The following is a 20,856-nucleotide window of genomic DNA, read 5'->3' as shown; positions in this document are numbered from 1 at the left end:
ACACAAACATTATGATAATGGAGGTTATTTGTATTACTTATATAAAAATATATATGTATTCCTTGCAATATATTTTTAACAAAATCGCAAAATATGGCAAAAATATCTTCAAAACAAATGAATCATGAGTTATGAATGTAAGGTAAATATTATGTTGATATTAAACCCCATGCAAGCATGCATGAAGTAATGCAGTGTTGCCAACAGGGCGAGTTTCCCTTTCCTGAGGTGAAGTAGATTATAGTACATTTAGTGTAGCTTAATTCTACGATTATCATGCCGGCTATCAAATTCATCAACAAAACAGTCTAAATCAATTCCCTCGGCACGTGCACTTTCAATGGACGGTAATGCGATATTACTCACTCTAGCACTGGTCATGGAATTTCTGAGAAATGTTACACGCCATGCAACACGCTCTGCTTACCTTACAGCATGCTCTACATACAGCATGCTCTGCATACAGCATGCTCTGCATACAGCATGCTCTGCATACAACATGCTCTGCATACCTTACCGCATGCTTCTCAGTCACACATCTTTGGTTGTTGCCAACTCACTAGACTGTCAAGCAGTTTCATAACGTTGCCTTCTAGTCTGCTGCTTTTGCACCAGTGAAACCCTCACTGAGAGAACTTAGCTTTTCTCGGATATGGTCCCTGTAGATGAGAAAGTGCTTTTCTCCCTCCTTCTGATATTCCCTTGAGGACTCTGTCATTTGGAGAGGAGCCTTTAGCTGCGTAGCCTCCTATGGACTTTTATTTAAGCATAACATGCTCCCAGGGAAGGTAATGGTTCCACTTCAGTCGCTAACCCCGTCTGTTACCACACCTGCTCCCATAGACCTTGAGCTGTGTTGCAAGACATGCAGTCCAAGCTTAGTCCTTGTTAGAGGATTTTTTTTTGTTTACGGAGTCAGTGTGTCACTGGGAAGACGTTCAACAACCAGCAGAAGTGACTTGTTGTGACGCAGTGCGGCAACCTCAGCAACCCGATAAGGAGTTGTCTGTACGACCCAGACAGTCTAGACAGCTTCGGGTTGTCACTGTACTTCCTCGCTTCCCCATGGTTGACAGTTCACAGACTGTGCAGCAGTACCATGATCTTGTGTCCGGCTCCGTCAGACGACTGGCTTTTAAGAGCTCCCACAAGTCGTCGCTGTCTGGAGATTCTCAGATGGACTATGGATCTGACCAAGGAACTGGGCCTCCTGGTCAATTTTGAGGAGTCTCAGCTCGTCCCATCCCAGACCATTGTCTCCCTGGGTATGGATCTTCAGAGTCGAGCTTTTCGGGCTTTTCCGTCGGCCCCAAGGATCTTCCAAGCCCTAGAATGCATCCAGAGCATGCTGAGAAGGAACCGATGCTCAGTCAGGTAGTGGATGAGTCTAACAGGGACACTTTCATCGCTGGCCCTGTTCATCGTGTTAGGGAGACTCCACCTCCCCCCCTTCAGTATCATCTAGCTGCTCACTGGATAAAGGACATGACGCTAGAGACGGTCTCAATTCCTGTTTCCGAAGAGAGGAGGTCTTCTCTCACGTGGTGTAAGAACAGCTTTCTTCTCAAGGAAGTCTACCTTTGGCTGTTCAGAAACCCGACCGCCTTCTCCTCTCGGACGCATCAGACACGGGCTGGGGTGCGACTTTGGACGGACAGGAATGCTCGGGAACATGGAATCAGGAACAAAGGACACTTCACATCAATTGCAAGGAGTTGTTGGCGGTTCTTCTGGCCTTGATAAACTTCAAGTCCCTCCAGCTTAACAAAGTGGTGGAGGTGGACTCTGACAACACCACAGCCCTGGCTTACATCTTCAAGCAGGGAGGGACTCTTTCGTGAAGTTGTTCTAGATCGCAAGGGACCTCCTCATCTGGTCTAAAGATCGAAAGCTCACGCTGGTAACGAGGTTCATTCAGGGCGGTATGAATGTCATGGCAGATCACCTCAGCCGGAAGGGTCAGGTCATCCCCACAGAGTGGACCCTTCACAAGAATGTTTGCAGCAGACTTTGGGCCCTGTGGGGTCAGCCAACCATAGATCTGTTCGCTACCTCGATAACCTAGAGACTCCTGTTGTATTGTTCTCCGATTCCAGACCCAGCAGCAGTTCACGTGGATGCTTTTCTGCTGGATTGGTTCCATCTCGACCTGTATGCATTCCCGCCGTTCAAGATTGTCAACAGGGTACTTCAGAAGTTCTCCTCTCGCAAAGGGACACGGCTGACGTTGGTTGGCTCCGCTCTGGCCCGCGAGAGAATGGTTCTTAGAGGTACTGCAATGGCTGGTCGACATTCCCAGGACTCTTCCTCTAGGAGTGAACCTTCTACGTCTACCTCACGTAAAGAAGGTACACCCAAACCTCCACGCTCTTCGTCTGACTGCCTTCAGACTTTCGAAAGACTCTCAAGAGCTAGGGGCTTTTCGAAGGAGGCAGCCAGAGCGATTGCCAAAGCAAGGAGAACATCCACTCTCAGAATCTATCAGTCTCAAGGGGAAGTCTTCCGTAGCTGGTACAAGACCAATGCAGTTTCCTCAACCAGTACCACTGTAACCCAGATTGCTGACTTCCTGTTATATCTAAGGAAAGTAAGATCCCTTTCAGCTCCTACGATCAAGGGTTACAGAAGTATGTTGGCAGCGGTTTTCCGCCACAGAGGCTTGGATCTTTCCACCAACAAAGATCTACAGGACCTCCCTAGGTCTTTTGAGACCTCAAAGGAACGTCGGTTGTCCACTCCAGGCTGGAATCTAGACGTGGTCCTAAGGTTCCTTATGTCATCAAGATTTGAACCTCTCCAATCAGCCTCTTTTTAGGACCTCACATTAAAAACTCTTTTCCTCGTGTGCTTGACAACAGCTAAAAGAGTAAGTGAGATCCACACCTTCAGCAGGATCATTGTTTTCACATCTGAAACGGCTACATGTTCCTTGCAGCTCGGTTTTTGCTAAACGAGCTTCCTTCACGTCCTTGGCCTAAGTCGTTCGAGATCCCAAGCCTGTCCAACTTGGTGGGGAATGAACTGGAGAGAGTACTTTGCCCAGTTAGAGCTCTTAGGTACTATCTAAAAAGGTCTTAACCTTTACGAGGACAATCAGAAGCCTTATGGTGTGCTATCAAGAAACCTTCTTTTCCAAGTTCTAAGAACTCAGTTTCTTACTATTCAGGCTTCTGATTAGAGAAGCACATTCTCATCTGAAGGAAGAAGACCTTGCTTTGCTGAAGGTAAGGACACATGAAGTGGGAGCTGTGGCTACTTCAGTGGCCTTCAAACAGAGCCATTCTCTGCAGAGTGTTATGGATGCAACCTATTGGAGAAGCAAGTCAGTGTTCGCATCATTCTATCTCAAAGATGTCCAGTCTCTTTACGAGTACTGCTACACCCTGGGACCATTCGTAGCAACGAATGCAGTAGTAGGCGAGGGCTCAGCCACTACATTCCCATAATCCCATAACCTTTTAACCTTTCTCTTGAATACTTTTTATGGGTTGTACGGTCGGCTAAGAAGCCTTCCACATCCTTGTTGATTTGGCGGGTGGTCAATTCTTTCTTGAGAAGCGCCGAGGTTAAAGGTTGTGATGAGGTCCTTTAGTATGGGTTGCAGCCCTTGATACTTCAGCACCTTAGAGTTGTTCAGCCTCCTAAGAGGAACGCTGCGCTCAGTAAGGAAGACGAACTTATTTAAGGCAGAGTAATGGCTCAAGTCGACTTCCTTACCAGGTACTTGTAATTTCATTGTTATTTTGAATAACTGATAATATGAAATACGGGATACTTAGCTTCTTGATATACATGTACACTGGTTTTCACCCACCTCCCTGGGTGTGAATCAGCTACATGATTATCGGGTAAGTTTAATATTGAAAAATGTTATTTTCATTAGTAAAATAAATTTTTGAATATACTTACCCAATAATCATGATTTAATTGACCCACCCTTCCTCCCCATAGAACCAGTGGACCGAGGAAAAATTGAAGTGGTGTCAACAAGAAGTACTGCAGTACCTGGCCACAGGTGGCGCTTGTGAGTACACCCCCCTCTTGTATAGCGATCGCTGGCGTATCCCTTCCGTAGAATTCTGTCGGGCAACGGAGTTGACAGCTACATGATTATCGGGTAAGTATATTCAAAAATTTATTTTACTAATGAAAATAACATTTTTTCATGTTCATTCTTTTGAGGTGGTCATCAAATTTTAATACTCATTTGTTTGGTTGACCAAGTCTTCCTTTGATATGTCATACACAAATTATTTGCATATATTTGCATTAGTTAAAAGATTTCATCTAACAAGTGGTTTACTGTAATTATAGGGGGAACATGGAATCATCCGGAGGATTGACTTCATTAACAGCAATGCAGCCAGTGGAAGGTCTTCAGGCATTAATGCCTCTCACACCAGTGCTCTACCCACAAGATCAACAGCAGGCTAATGGGTTTCATGAATTTGTAACAGTCGAGTATGTGTTTAATAACTGTGCAGTATATAATTAGATTTTACTACATCCCATAACTATTGAGGATGTGAATATATAATATATTACAGCCAGTCATCCAAAAGTGTTACAAGTTAAGATTATATATTTTTGAACAAATACAAATCGTATTTTATGTGAGCCTTAATTCTTTAATGATACAGTACAAAGGTTAAGATTGCAGCTATACCTTCTAACACTGTTTTTCATACCCCTTGCCTATATCTAAAGTATGATTCATTAAATAAAGTGATCTTCCCTTTTTCCAGAAATATTAAACAAGAATCTGAGGCTGATCCCCGAGATGGAGAATGTTCAGAAGCTCGTCTTTTTCAAAATATCACAGTGAAAGAATTTTTTCCAAATCGGTCTTCAACGGATGACAAAATACCTATTTTTTCAGGCCATTACTTTGATCAGAGTGAAACAGAAAAAGACACATCTTTGGATGTTAATGTAAAATTTGTAACTCAAGGACATGAAACATTTAAGAGTGAGAATGGACTGAATCTACAAGAAGGCAGTGAAGAGTCCCTCTCATTAGAAAGTACACCCCAACCAAAGAAGAAAGCAAAGTCACCAGAATCTGCAGAGGAGAAAATCAAGTAAGTTTACTTTTTTAACAAGTTAATCTTTTATTATTTCCATTTATCTTACTTCTGAATAGAATAAGCTATTAAGTTGAAGTGCCAACTTAATGACCTTTATAAAAAAAAAAAAAAAAAAAAAAAGTTTCCCCCACCATTGTACCCTCCTTCCTTTATATTAATTGTCTAAACACTCCCTATCTATACTGACAAGAGAGTAACTACAAGGATAGTGTTGGATTGGTTAGCCAAGGAAAAAATCTAAACAATAGTGTACTTCAGATGGAAGAAATCAGTTACTACAACCCCTCAAGTTTTTTATCTCATGTTTTACCGATTTATTTTTATTTTTTGTTTTGAGTAATATTTCTGTTGTTTGGCCATTCTATGTCATTCAAATATTTCTATGGTTAATTATTCAAGATATTGCTTTAAATATAAAATAAAAGTTTTGCTTGGATTCAGTTGACCATTCTTATCTGTGTATTGCTGAGGCATCCAATGTCCTCCATTGCTTTGTTACCCTCATTGTATGATTTGTGATAACGAAAGCTTAGAGATATAAAGATGTCTATATATATCTTAAATTAGCCTAATTAAAGAAAAAGATATGGGGGCCTTCATGAAACAAAGATGTATAAGATAATCAGATGAAGGCAAAGGGAGAATAAATAAGGTGAGTTTTGCATTGCAGAGGCACACCTCTCTTGAAGATTAGAAGTCGGCTCCCTTCGAAATACTGTTACCTTAAAAGTTAAGTTTCCCTTCGGGTACTGATACCTCTGTTCTCGCGTACGCCTCTGATCTCGTTAATTAACTTTACAGTATTGTGTTTGAATTACTCGAAGTATTAAGATAACTCTCTAAACCTCATACCATTATTCTGTTTGAATTGCTCAAGTGTTAATGTAACAGTCTAAGCCTAGTACCATTATTTAGTTTGAATTTCTTATGATACTATCAGCCCTCCTTATTCGCAGGGGTTAGGTAACAAAGACAGGTGCGGAATTTGAGATTCCAGAAATGCTTGCTGCCCTGGGGTGGGTCAATTCATAACCTACCAACTAACTGCCAATTGCCTATGCACAGTTGACTGACACACTAGGTAACCCAGTGTACATAACCCACCAACTAACTGCCAATTGCCTATGCACAGTCGACGGACACACTAGGTAACCCACTGTACATAACCCACCAACTAACTGCCAATTGCCTATGCACAGTCGACGGACACACTAGGTAACCCACTGTACATAACCCACCAACTAACTGCCAATTGCCTATGCACAGTCGACGGACACACTAGGTAACCCACTGTACATAACCCACCAACTAACTGCCAATTGCCAATGCGCAGTCGACCGACACACTAGGTAACCCACTGTACATAACCCACCTACTAACTGCCAATTGCCAATGCGCGGTCGACTGACACACTAGGTAACCCACTGAACTGCACTAAATTGGTTGACCGACATACTAGGTAACCCACTGAACTGCACTAAATTGTTTTTACATTGTTTCTATCTGAGTGTAAGTATTGTATTACTGATTGAACACATTTCTGTAACTATACACAAGTGTACTGTACAGTAAATACGTACATACAGTACAAGTAAAACTACACAACACGAGTCATTGCCACACATATGTAAATACTGTAACAACAATACACTGTTGTTCCTATCTAACAACACGTGCTGATACTGTAATATATGTATAATACAGCTTAATTAGCTAAGGTAAAACTCGTGAGTGATTGCTGTCGAATAGCACTGTTCCAACTCACCGATAACGTAAACAATATCTACATTACTACAGTTCAGTACTGTACAGTAGGTAATATAACAATAACACTAATACGCAATGGATACATTAACACAATAAAAATTAAAAGAAAAAGTATCATTTAAACACCACAAACCGTTTATGTACGAAGTTCTACACTGTAAGTCTGAAGCATGGTGCAACTCTTGAGCCATCGACTGTTTGGTGCATGGGGTAGTGTAATGAACTTATCACACTTTATGCTAAATTACTATAAACACACTGGATATGTACAGATTTTTTACATCACAACATAATTCTGCACAAAGAGGTCTGAAGCGGAAGATGCACACGCAAGAAGAGATGATGCAAGAGTTAGGCCGAGTCAGCAAGAGACAGAGTGTTATGCTATTGCAGAGAAGGATTAAGTGTGAAGCAGACCAGGTGCAAAGGAGTGCGGTCAGCTTGAAATTGTCGGGCCACAAGAGTACTTATCACAAAACCCTGAATAGATGAATATTTATATATTAGATTACATGGTTCTGTATTGCGAAGGTAGAACCTGCAAATATCGAGGGCTGGCTGTACTCAAGTGTTAAGAATTCTGTATTACAGTATCGCTGTTTTGTCACTCGGTCTAATTACTAAGCCTAGACTATTACGTGACCTATTGTTAACGAAATTAAGTTGTGTAATAATCTGTTGATCGAAACCAATTGTATAATTTGGACTGTGCCATGATTGTAGCAGCACATAAGTGAATTTGTATTTCTTCAATTGAATATGATACTTTGGAGATTTCTCATGATTTAAAACAGGCGAGTGTGAATTGAGATGTAAACTTGTGAATATGTAAAATATGTTAAGTAAAACTCACTTGATACTGCTTCATTGCACTACGTGATATTTTTAAAGAAAAGTTAATATTCTCTTTAAATATGTACTGAAATTAATTATGTTATTGTAAGCCATACATATTATTCAATCTTTCTTTTCTTTTATAAATCTCTTACCACCTTGAGTCTGGTCATTATTACTCTTGAAACTACAGTATTTAAGTCATGGACCTAAAGCACTCCAAGTAAAGCATTTCAGATAATTCATTATTCTGATTGATTTTTTGAACTAAAAATAACAAAATCTAACACAGAAGAGGGAACAAAAGGTTCCAGTGTAATAACACTGCACAAAGAAGTATTGACGGCGTGAACCCGTTTTTTATTGCCAGGTCGTCAACAAAATTTCCTCATTCAAATTAGCAGAGATCATCAATAGTGTCTAGGGTTCGCCATTCGATCCAGGGTACAGAAATCATCAATTTTATTTATATTATTTTTGGGGGAGGGTATAATAATAAAAATGAGCAAAAAATTTTGAAAATAATAAGGCAAACAGACTCCTAAATGTCCATTCACTACCTCACCATGATGGGATGGTTACCACTATGATTAGTGGCTCAAGTGTAAACCGAACCAACTTAATGGGACTGCGACCATTTCAAGAATACAATCATCCCCACTTTTATCATAGTAGTAGACAGGCCAGACAGACCGAGAGTCCTATCTCAAAAAATCAGCCTACCACTGGAATCTAAGGGTCAATTTTCTGCACTGGTAATTGGCAAGACCACCACAGCTTTCACAATTGGTTTTGAAAAAAGCTCCAATACTGCCAAAAATCTACAGTGAAAAGGGGAAAACAGGTTGGACAGGAAGGAAGGAGACAGTTGATAAAATATGAAAAAGGTTGAAGTAATAATAAGCAATAGAAAAAGTATGAGAGGAATTTTTTGTCAAACTGAAGAAAAAATTATTCCCCAATTCAAAAGTCCTGTTGCCCGTCACAAAGGTTCAACCAGGAAATGATATTCTATTTTTAAGACAAATGACTACGTCGAGTTTCGTTAACCCTTCTCTTTATCAAATCACTAGATACTACCATTTTTGTAATAAATCAGCCTATAGGATTGAAATTATATTTTGTAAGGCTTCTGTTATTGTTGAAAGATTATTTTTTCTTGGTAGGCATTGGAAATTGCATATAATGATAGAATTGTTTTCCTTTCATTTATGTACAGTAACCACTTTTATCAATACTGTATACTGGTAATGATCACATTTTCTCTTTCAGTTAAATCAAACTAGATTTGAATACAGTACCTAATTAATGGTCATATTTTTTCTTTCAGCAACATCAAACAAGAACCGGGTACAGTTCCATTTTCTAGTTTTGTCCATATTAAACAAGAAATAGAGGACAACTCACAAGATGGAGAGAGTCTGAAAGCCTGTCCGACTACGGGAGTCACTGTGAAAGAAGAGTTTTATCCCAATCACAGTTACACAGAGGATTCAATACCTATATATTCAAGTCCATATTTCGATCAGAGTCAGTCAAAACAACAATCGCCCCTCGGTATTGATATTAAATTTGTGAATGAAGATCAAGACCTTTACAAGGCTCAAAATGGGTTTAATGTACAAAAAGACAATAAGCAATTAATTTCATTTAATAACGTAATTCAGCCAACCAAAAATGCAAAACCATCAAAGTCCAAACAGGATAAAGCCAAGTAAGTCTAAATTTTATTCATACAGTATTTTTTTTTACTTTTCACTGTTTTTACTGATGACTTAGGATAATTAACTTATTGCTTAAGTTGATTTAGTAATTACTGGTTCAAGAATTTATTTTCTATAGAATATTGTTGTTTGTAAGTCAACTCTATCAGTTTACATCTGCCTCAGGATTAGGGGCCATCTAGGAATGAAAAAATAATCACCTGGCTGCTATCTCATGGGATAATACAGTAGTAGTAGTTAACACATTTCCTGTGTGTCCAACGGAGAACAGCTTAAGGGCTTTTCTTTTCTCACAAAATTATTAATTTCAAACTCATATTTCTCCATAATTCTTATTTTTTTATTCATATAACCAAATAGGATGTCCGTAGTTGCCCCATGTTAATAGTTTGTGCATGATATCAAATTCCTTAACAGGTTGTGCTAATGTGCCGGCTCCATACAGAACAGTACTACTTTATATGGTGAAAAAAATAATTTAGATAACAATAATTTCAGTAGCTTGATGTCTAAAATATATTTCACTGAGTAGCTAAGTATATAAAAACAAAATAATGTCAATATTATTTTAGTCCCATTAACTCCTGGTCTAGAATTAACATGAAAATGACATTAATTTTTTCTTCAATGGTTTACCCCCTTTCAAGCTAAGACTTTTTTAAGTGATTGACTCGTGAAAATAGAAAATATATTCCTTTGAATGATGAAAGCTTACAGTAACAAAGAATTTTGCTTATAACATTCATTGGTTCTATGGGTATTTTTACAAATGTTATGCTCATAAACTGTCATAATAAATTAATGCAAGCAATACAGTATGATACTGTAATAATGATAACAATACTAACAGTAATATCCTTTATCTCTTTCTATCTCTCTATAAAAACTAATTTGTTCCAACACAAATACTTACCTCGAATTACTTCCTTAGGAGAGTCACTTGGTGACCTCTTTCTCGACCATTTTTGGCGCCGATATCCCTCACCCCGTACTCCATACAGGCCTACCCCCGCCGCCACAGAATGCGCCCCGAGGGCAGGATTAGGTCAGGTCACTGCCTCTCTGGGCGATTCTCCCCATTCAGTCCTTGGTCGTGAGATGCTCAACATCTCACTCCCAGTCTCTTATACTCGATCCTTTGTGCGCATTTAGTGTTCCACGTGTTCCCACCGTGGGGACCTGTGTTTTTTCGCAGTGTACCTCCCAAGTGTTCCTGTGCGTTCACTTTTCAACCGTGTCCTTACCCGGTGTTTAATTCATTTCCTTAGTGCTTGTGTCGTGCGTTGTGTGCGTTATGGAACTGTATTCCTTGATTTTCTTCAAGGAATTGATAGCTGAAAGGAAAACTTTTTACAAGAAATCGTTCTTCCTCCCCTTATCCTCGGTGTTGCCGTGTAGGGGCAGCTTATGTTCCTCTTCAACCACGTGTCAGGACTACTGGTCCTGGAACGTAGTGCAGTGAGTGCACTTCGGCACTAAAAGGAAGAATACATCCAAGAAGCTCGTAGGAAGACGAGCCTCTCCTCGCCAACTTAATTCCCGATGCCTCGTCGAATAGAGATTCTTATACAGCCATCTTCCCCTACCCAGAGTAGGGGACGAGGTAAGTCAGTTGCGGGGAAGTGCCCATTGCTCTTCCCCAAGAGTTTGAGTGGGTGCGGTATAGCACCAAGAGGAAGTGGGCGACGAAGGGTTCGCCTAAGAAGACTAGCGCCGGGCGTCCCGCCGGGCTGAGCTTCCCTACCACCCTCTCCTACCCAGAGTAGGAGACGAGGTTGGTTTATTGTGTAGAAGATAACTCTTAAGAAGTAGTTCGAGGTAAGTACTACTTTCGGGAGGGTGTGGGGAGACGGAGTCCTGGTGCAAGCAGGCCACGTCTCCTCTGATGACCCCATGTGGGGGAAAATGTCTCTAATTCTTCTCCAGTCTCTTAGCGTATTTTTCAGTCTCTTCTGCAGCCGAGGGCCTCGCCGAGAAGGAGCCTCCCAGGTCTGTCTTGCAGCGTCCCCCGGACCGACAACCCAGGGTTTTTTCTCACCACGAAGGCCATCCTTCAGACGCAGATATAACCCTCGCAGGGAGAAATGCGAGAAGGCCTCTTCAGGCAGGCGTAAGACCGCGAAGCCTCCGGTTACCCCGTCAACGGGTGTAACCGAGCTTCTTTACGGGCAGCCTGGCCGAATCAGCACAGCTGGTTCGGCCCTCGGACTTACAAGGAACGGTTCCCTCCGTCGGGTCAGCCCACAGGGATCCGCGTCCGCGTCCCCCAGCCCGCCCGCAGGTGTAACCGGGCCTCTTTACGGGCAGCCTGACCGAATCAGCACAGCTGGTTCGGCTCTCGGACTTAAAAGGAACGGTTCCCTCCGTCGGGTCAGCCCACGGGGATCCGCGTCCGCGTCCCCCAGCCCGCCCGCAGGTGTAAGCGGGCTTATTTACGGGCAGCCTGGCCGAGTCAGCACAGCTGGTTCGGCCCTCGGACTTAAAAGGAACGGTTCCCTCCGTTGGGTCAGCCCACGAGGATCCGCGTCCGTGTCCCCCGGAGAGAATACACGAACAGTAGTCCTCGACGGTACGGCGTTGCCGGTTCTGACCCCGAACCTGGTGCGGAGCTCCCCGCCGGGGAAACCGGTACCACCGCAAGGGAGTGCCTGGTATTCCAGAACCGAAGCTCCCGGGAAGTGCCCGGTGACCTGGCGCCTCGAGATCAAGCGGTAGGAAGGACTCCACAGGTAAGCGTAAGTCCCCGAAGCCTACGGTTAACCCCGCCCAGCGGGGGAAACGCGCTGCTGGTCGGGCGGCCTGGCCGCACCAGCCCGGCTGGTGCGGCCTTCGGGTCAGAAGGAACGGTTCCCGCTGTCGGGTCAGCCCACGGGAACCGCATCCTCGGCACCCAGAGCCTTGGGCCGACGGGAGTCCCCGCTGAACCAGCGTTGCTTGCGGTAACCCAGGCCCCCTGGTGCGGGCGTCCCCGCAGATGAAATCCAGGTCCTCGGCTGACGGAGAAGAGCGATCCCTGACGGAGGACTCCGTCTATAGGAGAGTGGTTAGCCTTTGCAGAAGACACCACAGGTACCGGAACCTGCAACAACGGACGTAGTTTCCGGGAAGTCAAGCCTTTTTGAGGGTCAGCAGGTCATCCTTAGTCAAGGCGTTTTCAGACAGTAGAGCCTCTTCAGCCCCAGTCTGGTTCTCACCAGCAGGAGCCTCCATGATGGAGAAAATGTCGAGGGACTTAGTAAACGTCCCCTCTTGGCTGGACTGGTGGGCTTACTCTTTGGGAGGTGTGGAAGCCTCCTTTGACCCCGAGGACCCTGTCCAGCAAGGCCTTCAACCCTTAAGGTTATTGAACTATCAGTCTCTCACACAAACAGATAACTGGGTGTTCTGGAAGTGAGACACTGTTCTGGCGATAGTGTCTTGGAAGGCACCAGACGGGGAAACGCGACCCATTCGCAGCTTTCCCTTGGGGGGAGAGTCTCTGTTTCCTCGGAAGGAACTAGAAACCATAATGGAGAAGGTCTTGAAATAGAAGGAGACTAACGTCCCCAGACCTACGACTCCTAGGAGACCACCCTATAGGGGTCTGTCTCGGATAGTGCCGCGACACCCCAAGCATCTACCAGCACTACGAGGAGAGAAGCCCCCCTCTTCCTCCTGGTCCGCAACGCCTCAGCCCCTCTGCAGGGGAGCTCCAGCGCCCTCTAGCTCCTTCAGGTCAGGTTACCCCGCCTCTAGGGGAGACAGGTCAGGCCGCCCCTCTAGAAGAAGATAAGAGTGGGAGGCCCCTATCCCCACCCAACCCTCGGGTTGGAGGGTAACTCAGGCGTCATTGGCAAGCATGGAGGGCTCAAGGAGCGGAACCTTGGACAGTGTCCTTACTAAAGAAGGGCTACTGACTTCCATTCCTAACGGAACCACCCACGGTTTTTTCCGGCCAACCGGATAGAATGGCTAGATCCCAAAGACCCGTTAAAGAGGACCGCCCTTCAAGAGGAGGTGTCATCCATGCTAGAGAAGGGTACCATGGAAGAAGTTCTTCTCCCAGGGCCAGGTGTCTACAGCCTCCTATTCCTGGCAGTAAAAGCGACCGGGGGGTGGAGACCGGTTATAGATCTGTCAGCTCTCAACAGGTTCGTCAAGATGACGGACTTCTAAATGGACACGCAGAATTCAGTCCTGCTGTCCTTGAGGGAGAAAGATTGTAGGATACCATCGACCCCAAGGACGCATACTTCCAGATTCCGGTCCACACCTCGGGTCGGAAGTTCCCCCGGGTAAAATAGGGTTCCCAGCTCCTGCAATTCAGGATCCCCCCTTTTTTCTTTGGTCTGTCAACAACGCCCAAAGTGTTCGTGAGAGTCCACACAGCTGTCGCAGTGGGGGCGCACGAACGAGGCGTACGCCTTATCAGATACCTGGACGGCTGGTGGCTTCTTCCCGCCTCAAAGGTCCTCTTGGAGGGACAAGGGAGAAGTCTCCCCCAGTTTTTGCAAGGACCTGGGGAACTGAATCAACCCGAAGTAACCAAATCTATTCCCTTCCACCGGAATGAACTACTGGGGAATAACATTAGACTTTTTTCGGGGAGAATTTTTTCCCTTCGGAGAATAAGATATGGAACCTCAGGCTCATTAGTCAGCCGTTCCTGTCAGAACACCCCAGGAGGGCGGAAGACGGGCAGAGGCTGACAGGTCACCTGGTCTCTCTGGAGAACCTAGTTCCCCAAGGGAGGGTAAGGCTCAGTTCCATCCAATGGAATCTCAGGAACCTCTGGTGACAGACGGATTCGCAGCAGGTGCTAATCCCAGTCATTCCAGACACGAGACCCTCCCTAGAATGGTGACATTGCCAGTCGAACTCACTCAGGGGGACGTCCTTCGGGACCGGCCCTCCCGAGTTACTACTGTTCACAGACGCCTCCAACCAGAGGTGGGGAGGCCTTCCCCCCGACGAAGCGGCACGAGAGACCTGGTTGGAAGGGGAGAGACAACTCCACACAATGTCCTGGAGTTGGAAGTAGTCCAGAAGGCGTGCCTACACTTCGCAAGTCTGCTAAAGGGGAACACCGTGGCGTAGATGAGCGACAACACCACGGTAGTGGCATACATAAACAAGCAGGGTACTGTAATCGAAGGAGTTGTGCGATCTCACCATAGAGAATCTAGATTGAGTGGTAGGGAATCAAGTGGTGATGTTAGCAAGGTTCATTCCCGGAAAGTAAAACGTTCTGGCCGACGACCTCAACAGAATGGGCCACATAGTAGGGACAAAATGGTCTCTTCTCCCAGGAATAGCCAAGCTCAACATTCAACGCTGGGGTTCCCCGGTGGTTGACCGCCTTGCAACAACCTCAACGCCCAACTCCCAGTCTTTTGCTCCCCTGTACCAGACCCGAAAGCTTCCTTAGAAGACTCTTTCAGCACAAGTGGGACAATCTGGATGTGTACGCCTTTTCCCCCTTTTCACGCTGATAAGACAAGTGCTCAGCAGAATAAAGGTGGCTCGAAACCTACTGATGGCTTTGGTAGCGCCCTGGTGGCTAGGCAGGAAGAGTGGTTCGCGGACCTAAAAGACCTATCGAGTCAACCGCCGTGGCCTCTGTCCATCAGGTCAGACCTTCTGCACCAGCCTCACTTTCTCAAGCTCCTCGGCAGGCCTCTCTCCCTACGTCTTCACGACTGAAGACTAAGAGCTGCTCCTGAAGAAAGAAAGATATTCTTCCTCCACGGCTAAGAGAATGTCTCTATTCCTAAGAAGTCGTCACCCGCGGTCTTCCAAACAAAATGGACCTCCGTCGCGAAGTGGTGCGCTGAGAGGTTCATTAGACCTCTTAAGGCCTCTGTCCCAGACATGGCAGTTTTTCTGGTGTTTCTCAAGGACAAAGTGGAGAGGTCAATCCCAGCCATAAAAAGGGGTTCGGGCTGCCTTAGGCCAAGTCTTCCTCCGGAAGGGCATCGTCCTGGGGGCCTCGAGACACATAGCGATGCTTGTCAAAGCTTCGAGCAGTCTTACCCCCCTCAGGCGGGAAAGGTGCCCCAGTGGGATTTAGGCAAGGTCCGGAAGATGATGTGTCGCTCCCATTTTGAACACTTGAAAGATATCGTGAACAAAGATCTCACCCTCAAGGCCGTCTTCTTGCTGGCCTTGGCGTCCGATAAGAGAGTGGGAAAGATACATGGTTTGTCATTCGACTTCTCTCACTCCGACCAGGTATCAGGAACCTCTTCGTTTCCACAGGTGTTAAAAGGAAGCAAGTTCCCGAGAACACCATTTCCTGCTGGCTGAGACAAGGCATCGCTAGAACCTATGAAGAGGATAAAATGGCAGTGCCAGGTACTCCCCGGACCCATGACATCAGGGGTCTGAGCACCCCCTTGCCCTTTGAGAGAAACATGGTGGTGAGGCAGATCCTACAGACAGGTACTTGGTCGCACCAGTCAAACTTTACTGCCCACTACCTCAAGGGTTATTCAAGGAAATCTTTGGACAGGTTCTCCATTGGGACAGTCATGGCCGCCCTCCGGGCTGTGTAGCGGTAAGGCCAGAGGCTGTACCCAACGATAACACATTCTTCGCGACTACATCCGGAGAAAATCGTCAGAAGAATTTTTAAGAGGTAAAATCTTAGGTAATAGCGTAAGGTGGCGCAGTTACCCTCACTCCCATACTCTGATAGGCCCCCGCATTCCATAGCCCTCTAGGCCCTACGTGCCTAGTCAAGTGTCAGAATAGCACTCCCGCCTCCTAAAGTATAAGTCTCCTAAGGAAGTAATTCGAGGTAAGTATTCGTGTTGGAACAAATCAAAAATTTTAAGTAATTTTTATTTTTCCTAACATACTTACCGAGAATTACTTCCGGGTAATGGCCCTCCCTTCCGTCCCCGAGTGCCATCCTTCCATTGCCAAGTTGGGCTATACGGCGGACTGAATGAGGAGAATCGCCCAGAGAGGCAGTGACCTGACCTAATCCTGCCCTCAGGGCGCATTCTGTGGCGGCGGGGGTAGGCCTGTATGGAGTACGGGGTGAGGGATATCGGCGCCAAAAATGGTCGAGAAAGAGGTCACCAAGTGACTCTCCTAAGGAAGTAATTCTCGGTAAGTATGTTAGGAAAAATAAAAATTACTTAAAATCTTTGATATTTATGACATTCTCTAATAGGTAACACAGTGCTGAACATTTTTATTATAACTTTCAAATTTTCTATTGTTGAATTGTATTTTTTTTTCTTTTATAAATGAACCTCTCTAAACATATTATAAACTGATATCATTAGATATTCCCAAATGTACCAATAATTTTTTATATTTGACTTAAAACATTGATCTCAAAATTTTCCAAACTTTCAATAAAAACTTAAAGAACCTCTTAGAGACCTTCGGCACTAAATCATTTTTTTAATAAGGCTGGGTAAAAGACCTACTTTTTTTTATTTAGGAATGATAATACTTAAAAAAGCCCCTAAATACAGAGAAGCAATAATTGCAAACAAGTACAGTACAGTAATACCACTCTTTACTTCAGTTGAACTTAGTTGCTTATCCTTAAATATTCAATACAAAAATAATATTAACATTACATTGTTTTACACAACTTTTTGACGGTATTTATGTCGCACAATGACAATGAAAAAAAAGGGTATGGTATAGTCATCCGGAACGTGATGTAATCACCCAGCTTTAGCCGAAACATCACCAACAATAAAAATGTTCACAAAAATTCAGTTAAATGAAAATTTAAGAGCATCTACAACATGAAACACCATCTCTCAAAATGAAGAACATTGTTGCTTAAAGGCACATAGTTTAGTGAGATGAGGGATACTGAATAGGGATTCGGATTACTTACTCGGACTAGACCGCAATCTAGATGTCTAATTGAGCAACTAGGATATGGAACAAGGGTTTTCTTTTGAAAGGCTAAAACAGAGAATATTATATAGTACGCAAGAAAGTGCTACAGAAATATTGTCGTCCCTGCTCTAGGGCCTGTGCATCAATGTGCACACCACAGACATGGTGAAGAAGACCAATGGATTCAGGCTCAATTGCATGTGTCACAGCACCTCTTATGGTGAAATACGTTGGATACACAATGACACGTCGCCGTGAACCAATACTGGTACTGGAGCCGAGGCTACCTGGTCACTAGTATGCTCTTGACTGCTATCTTTTACATTCGTAGCAAGGCCCATATGCCTCCCTTCCTTACACGAGGCTACGAAGGCAACAGTATCTCTCCAAAAATAAGGTTTTCCTATGTCAAAACCCCTTTTATGGGGTTGATTTGTTATGTGGTCTCCAAGAACTACTACCAGAGAAAAATTAGAGTAGCCTTGTAGACCCTAATAGAAACTCGTCTCCAACCCAGCAAATATTGCTTCTTGTGTACCTGGTTGAAACTCAATTCATAGGAGATCCCCGTAGGGAAGCTAGAAGGCCATCATGGTCAGTCTTTTGAGGGGGTGAAATTGAGAGGTTTCCTCTTCAGTTGGGTTACCTCCTGTAGGTGCCATGGATAAGCAAAGCACCACTCGCGCATGATGTACCATTTGGATTCGTTCAAGGTAGTGTCTTATAAATACTCTTATGTTCTAAGATTGCATATTAGCAAAAAATTCCTGTGATGAAGGTATTTTTTCTCTCATCAGGGGTTTTGGGGATGGAGAGAAGGTCTGCCTTTTTGATGAGGGTGATTATTAGAATACAGATAGCCTCTGTAGAAAGGGCTTGTTGGTCTGGGTATTTAAAAACAGACTACCGACTACCTTCTCTGCAGTTATGCTTGCAGGGTAGATAATGGACAGAGGTAGCCATCCCTTGACTGTAAGTTGTGATATGAAAAGGATCCCTCCACTTGAGAGGCTTTTAATTTTTGGTTAAAAATAGAAGGCCAGGAGGGATGTTGAGGCACTCCTGTTCTCTACATAAGGCCTGAACTCAAGGGTCTCCCTGGTCTACGTTATACACATTGAGCCTGTGCTTGACATGTTGATACACTGGCCCTAAAGCAGGGAAGATAATATTTCTTTGGTATTTATGTCATATTGGATTTCCTGTTCTAGCCTTTCACAGAAAAGTCCTTAGAGACCACATGGCACCTCCCAAAAATAAGTTTTTTGTTTGTCAAAACTTCTTTTTTATTATTATTGCAATTCTGGATAGCCTTGTGTTATTACAATAGCAATATACTGTACAGTAGGAGAGGTGAAAAGTAAAGAAAAAAAGCAGTGGAACAAAAAATTTGCGCTGCACAGCAACTCTAACCGAGATGATGCCATGAAGGTCAGCGAAGAATCAAAACTGTTATTTGAAATTTGAATTTTTAGAAGACAAAATCCTTGAAGACAGATATCTGACTGTACAATATTGTATTCTTTTTAATTATGAAGGTAGGATGTTTCAGACTGCCTGCGTCCCCCTCTATTAACCCTAGGATGTTTCAGACTACCTGCGTCCCCCTCTATTAACCGTAGGATGTTTCAGACTGCCTGCGTCCCCCTCTATTAACCGTTTCATGTAACAAATGTTGTTGGCATGCATCCAACTTTTAGTGTTTCAGAAACAGTGAAATCATTTATTAGTAAGGGTGAGGTCCCATGTGTAGTACGTAGTACACTGCATCAGTAGTATGTTACCTCCCTAGGGAATACCAAAACCAAAAAAAAAATAAAAGTTTTAGTTAAATCTGTTATCAACAAAAGTTATTGAACAACTACTGTACTGTACATGAAAAATCAGATATATAGTCTGTTAAGGAATTTTCTTTACATTTAGAAGTGTTATGATTTTAAGGTACCTGTACTGTATTTATAAATCTTGTATTTTCACCTTTTCAGTAATAAGAAGGTTTCTGAAGGAGAGTGTGAGAAACCAAGAAAAAAGCATGATCGTTTTGATGGAATTCCACTTGAAATAGTATTGCAAAAGTTTTTACCAGACCATCTTGCTCACAATTTGGATATCTTGATAGTAAGTTTGACTTTTTTTCATTTTTATATTAGAGATATATTGCCTTACATTATTGGGAGTTGTTAGCAATGTGTATGTATTATAGCAAATGAAACTATGGTTACTAGTACTGTACAGTACAGTACTGTACCACAAAATAAGAATAAGCCCATGAGGAAGTGTTCATGCACAAAGTAAATTCCGAGTTTATGTCACATGGCTCACTGAAGGTAAACAAAGCGAGTGCTGTAGAGCTGTTATAAACAAATGAAACCGTAGTTATATGATATGTATGGCCTATTATGCTTGGTGGATCCCTGTGTTTTGCCCTTCACTGTCAATAGCCAGTCATAGTACTTACACTAATACTAATTGAGAACAGACCTCTGGGAAAAAAGCTAATTAAATTATGGTCATTCGGAATCAGATAGACTTAATGTAATATATTTTCAATGGTTATCCAATAAAGAGTATAAAGACTCAAATTTCCAACAATTATAGACACTAAAGAGGAGGTCTTAAAGGAACTGAAATTTTCCTTGAACCATGATTGAATTAGTTGGAAAAGAGAAAACGAAATAAAAGTATTCTTTGTTCTTATGAAAATACAAACTATCGTCCTTTAATAAGGGAAATTATTTCAGCAAAGGTCGTTACAATCATTAAACGACAAGTGCAAGGAGCAGGTGAGAAGCCCCACCATCCCACCAGCCGGATTAGCCCCACCATCCCACCAGCCGGATTAGCCCCACTTTTGTTTCGACCGCAATTGTCCCTAATCAAACTTTATTTTCTTTTTCTTTCAGGAAGTGAATGCCTTTGGTTGTTAGTGATGGATATGAATAAGCAAGATTTATACTTGCCAGTGGAGAGGTGGACACTGCAACCGGTTTCTGAGTAACCTGGCTGTAGATCCACATTCCCTCTATGCTTCTTGCAGGTGGCACAATTGTTCACAATCATCCCCATATGCAGAGTGCAGTTCATGATCTCCTGTGAAGTGAAGAAGAAAGCTAAGCCTTCGCCGGTGTGTGTCTAAGCAATGCCTAAGAGGACACCAAAGAAGTCTTTCACTGCTTCGGTGTCCCCAGTGGGTGTGCATGCTGCCACTGTGCATACGCCCCTGGTTCAATCTCCAGGTACCCCACGTGTTTGCCACACCCCTTTAGAAGCTGGAAGCTCTTCGCCTGTCTCCATGCAGACTGCTGACGACAAGTTTGACGTAAGGAAGTCTTGGGATTCCTTGAGTCTTTTAGATAGGCCCTCTATGACTTTGTTGAGGGAGCTGGTAGCTAAGGCTACCTCTCTTCTGTGCCAGTGGTGAATGGCATGGTGGAGCCCTCAGTGTCAGGGACACCGGTGATTCCTCCCGTCACCCTGATAACTCTTTTATAAATCTTCATTTTGAGCTTCAATGCCATTTCTTGTCTAAATCATACTTTTCCGTGTGAAATATAGTGAGTGTAGGTAGTAGGTTGGCCAAGGCATCAGCCACC

General features: G+C 43.6%; 1 protein-coding gene across 1 annotated transcript in view; it reads left to right on the top strand.

Moving 5' to 3' along the window:
* The window catches only part of LOC137640257 (uncharacterized), an 84,902-nt gene that overhangs the window by 39,653 nt on the left and 24,393 nt on the right, over positions 1 to 20,856 (top strand). The window contains exons 7-10 of the mRNA XM_068372847.1: positions 4,315 to 4,461; positions 4,746 to 5,081; positions 9,019 to 9,402; positions 19,249 to 19,381. Of these exons, the coding sequence (XP_068228948.1) occupies positions 4,315 to 4,461; positions 4,746 to 5,081; positions 9,019 to 9,402; positions 19,249 to 19,381 (1,000 nt within the window). The remainder of the gene's footprint in view (positions 1 to 4,314; positions 4,462 to 4,745; positions 5,082 to 9,018; positions 9,403 to 19,248; positions 19,382 to 20,856) is intronic.

The sequence above is a fragment of the Palaemon carinicauda genome, chromosome 4 (assembly GCF_036898095.1).
Source record: "Palaemon carinicauda isolate YSFRI2023 chromosome 4, ASM3689809v2, whole genome shotgun sequence".
In the NCBI taxonomy this organism is placed as follows: domain Eukaryota; kingdom Metazoa; phylum Arthropoda; class Malacostraca; order Decapoda; family Palaemonidae; genus Palaemon; species Palaemon carinicauda.
This window is presented reverse-complemented; position numbering and strand designations above follow the sequence as displayed.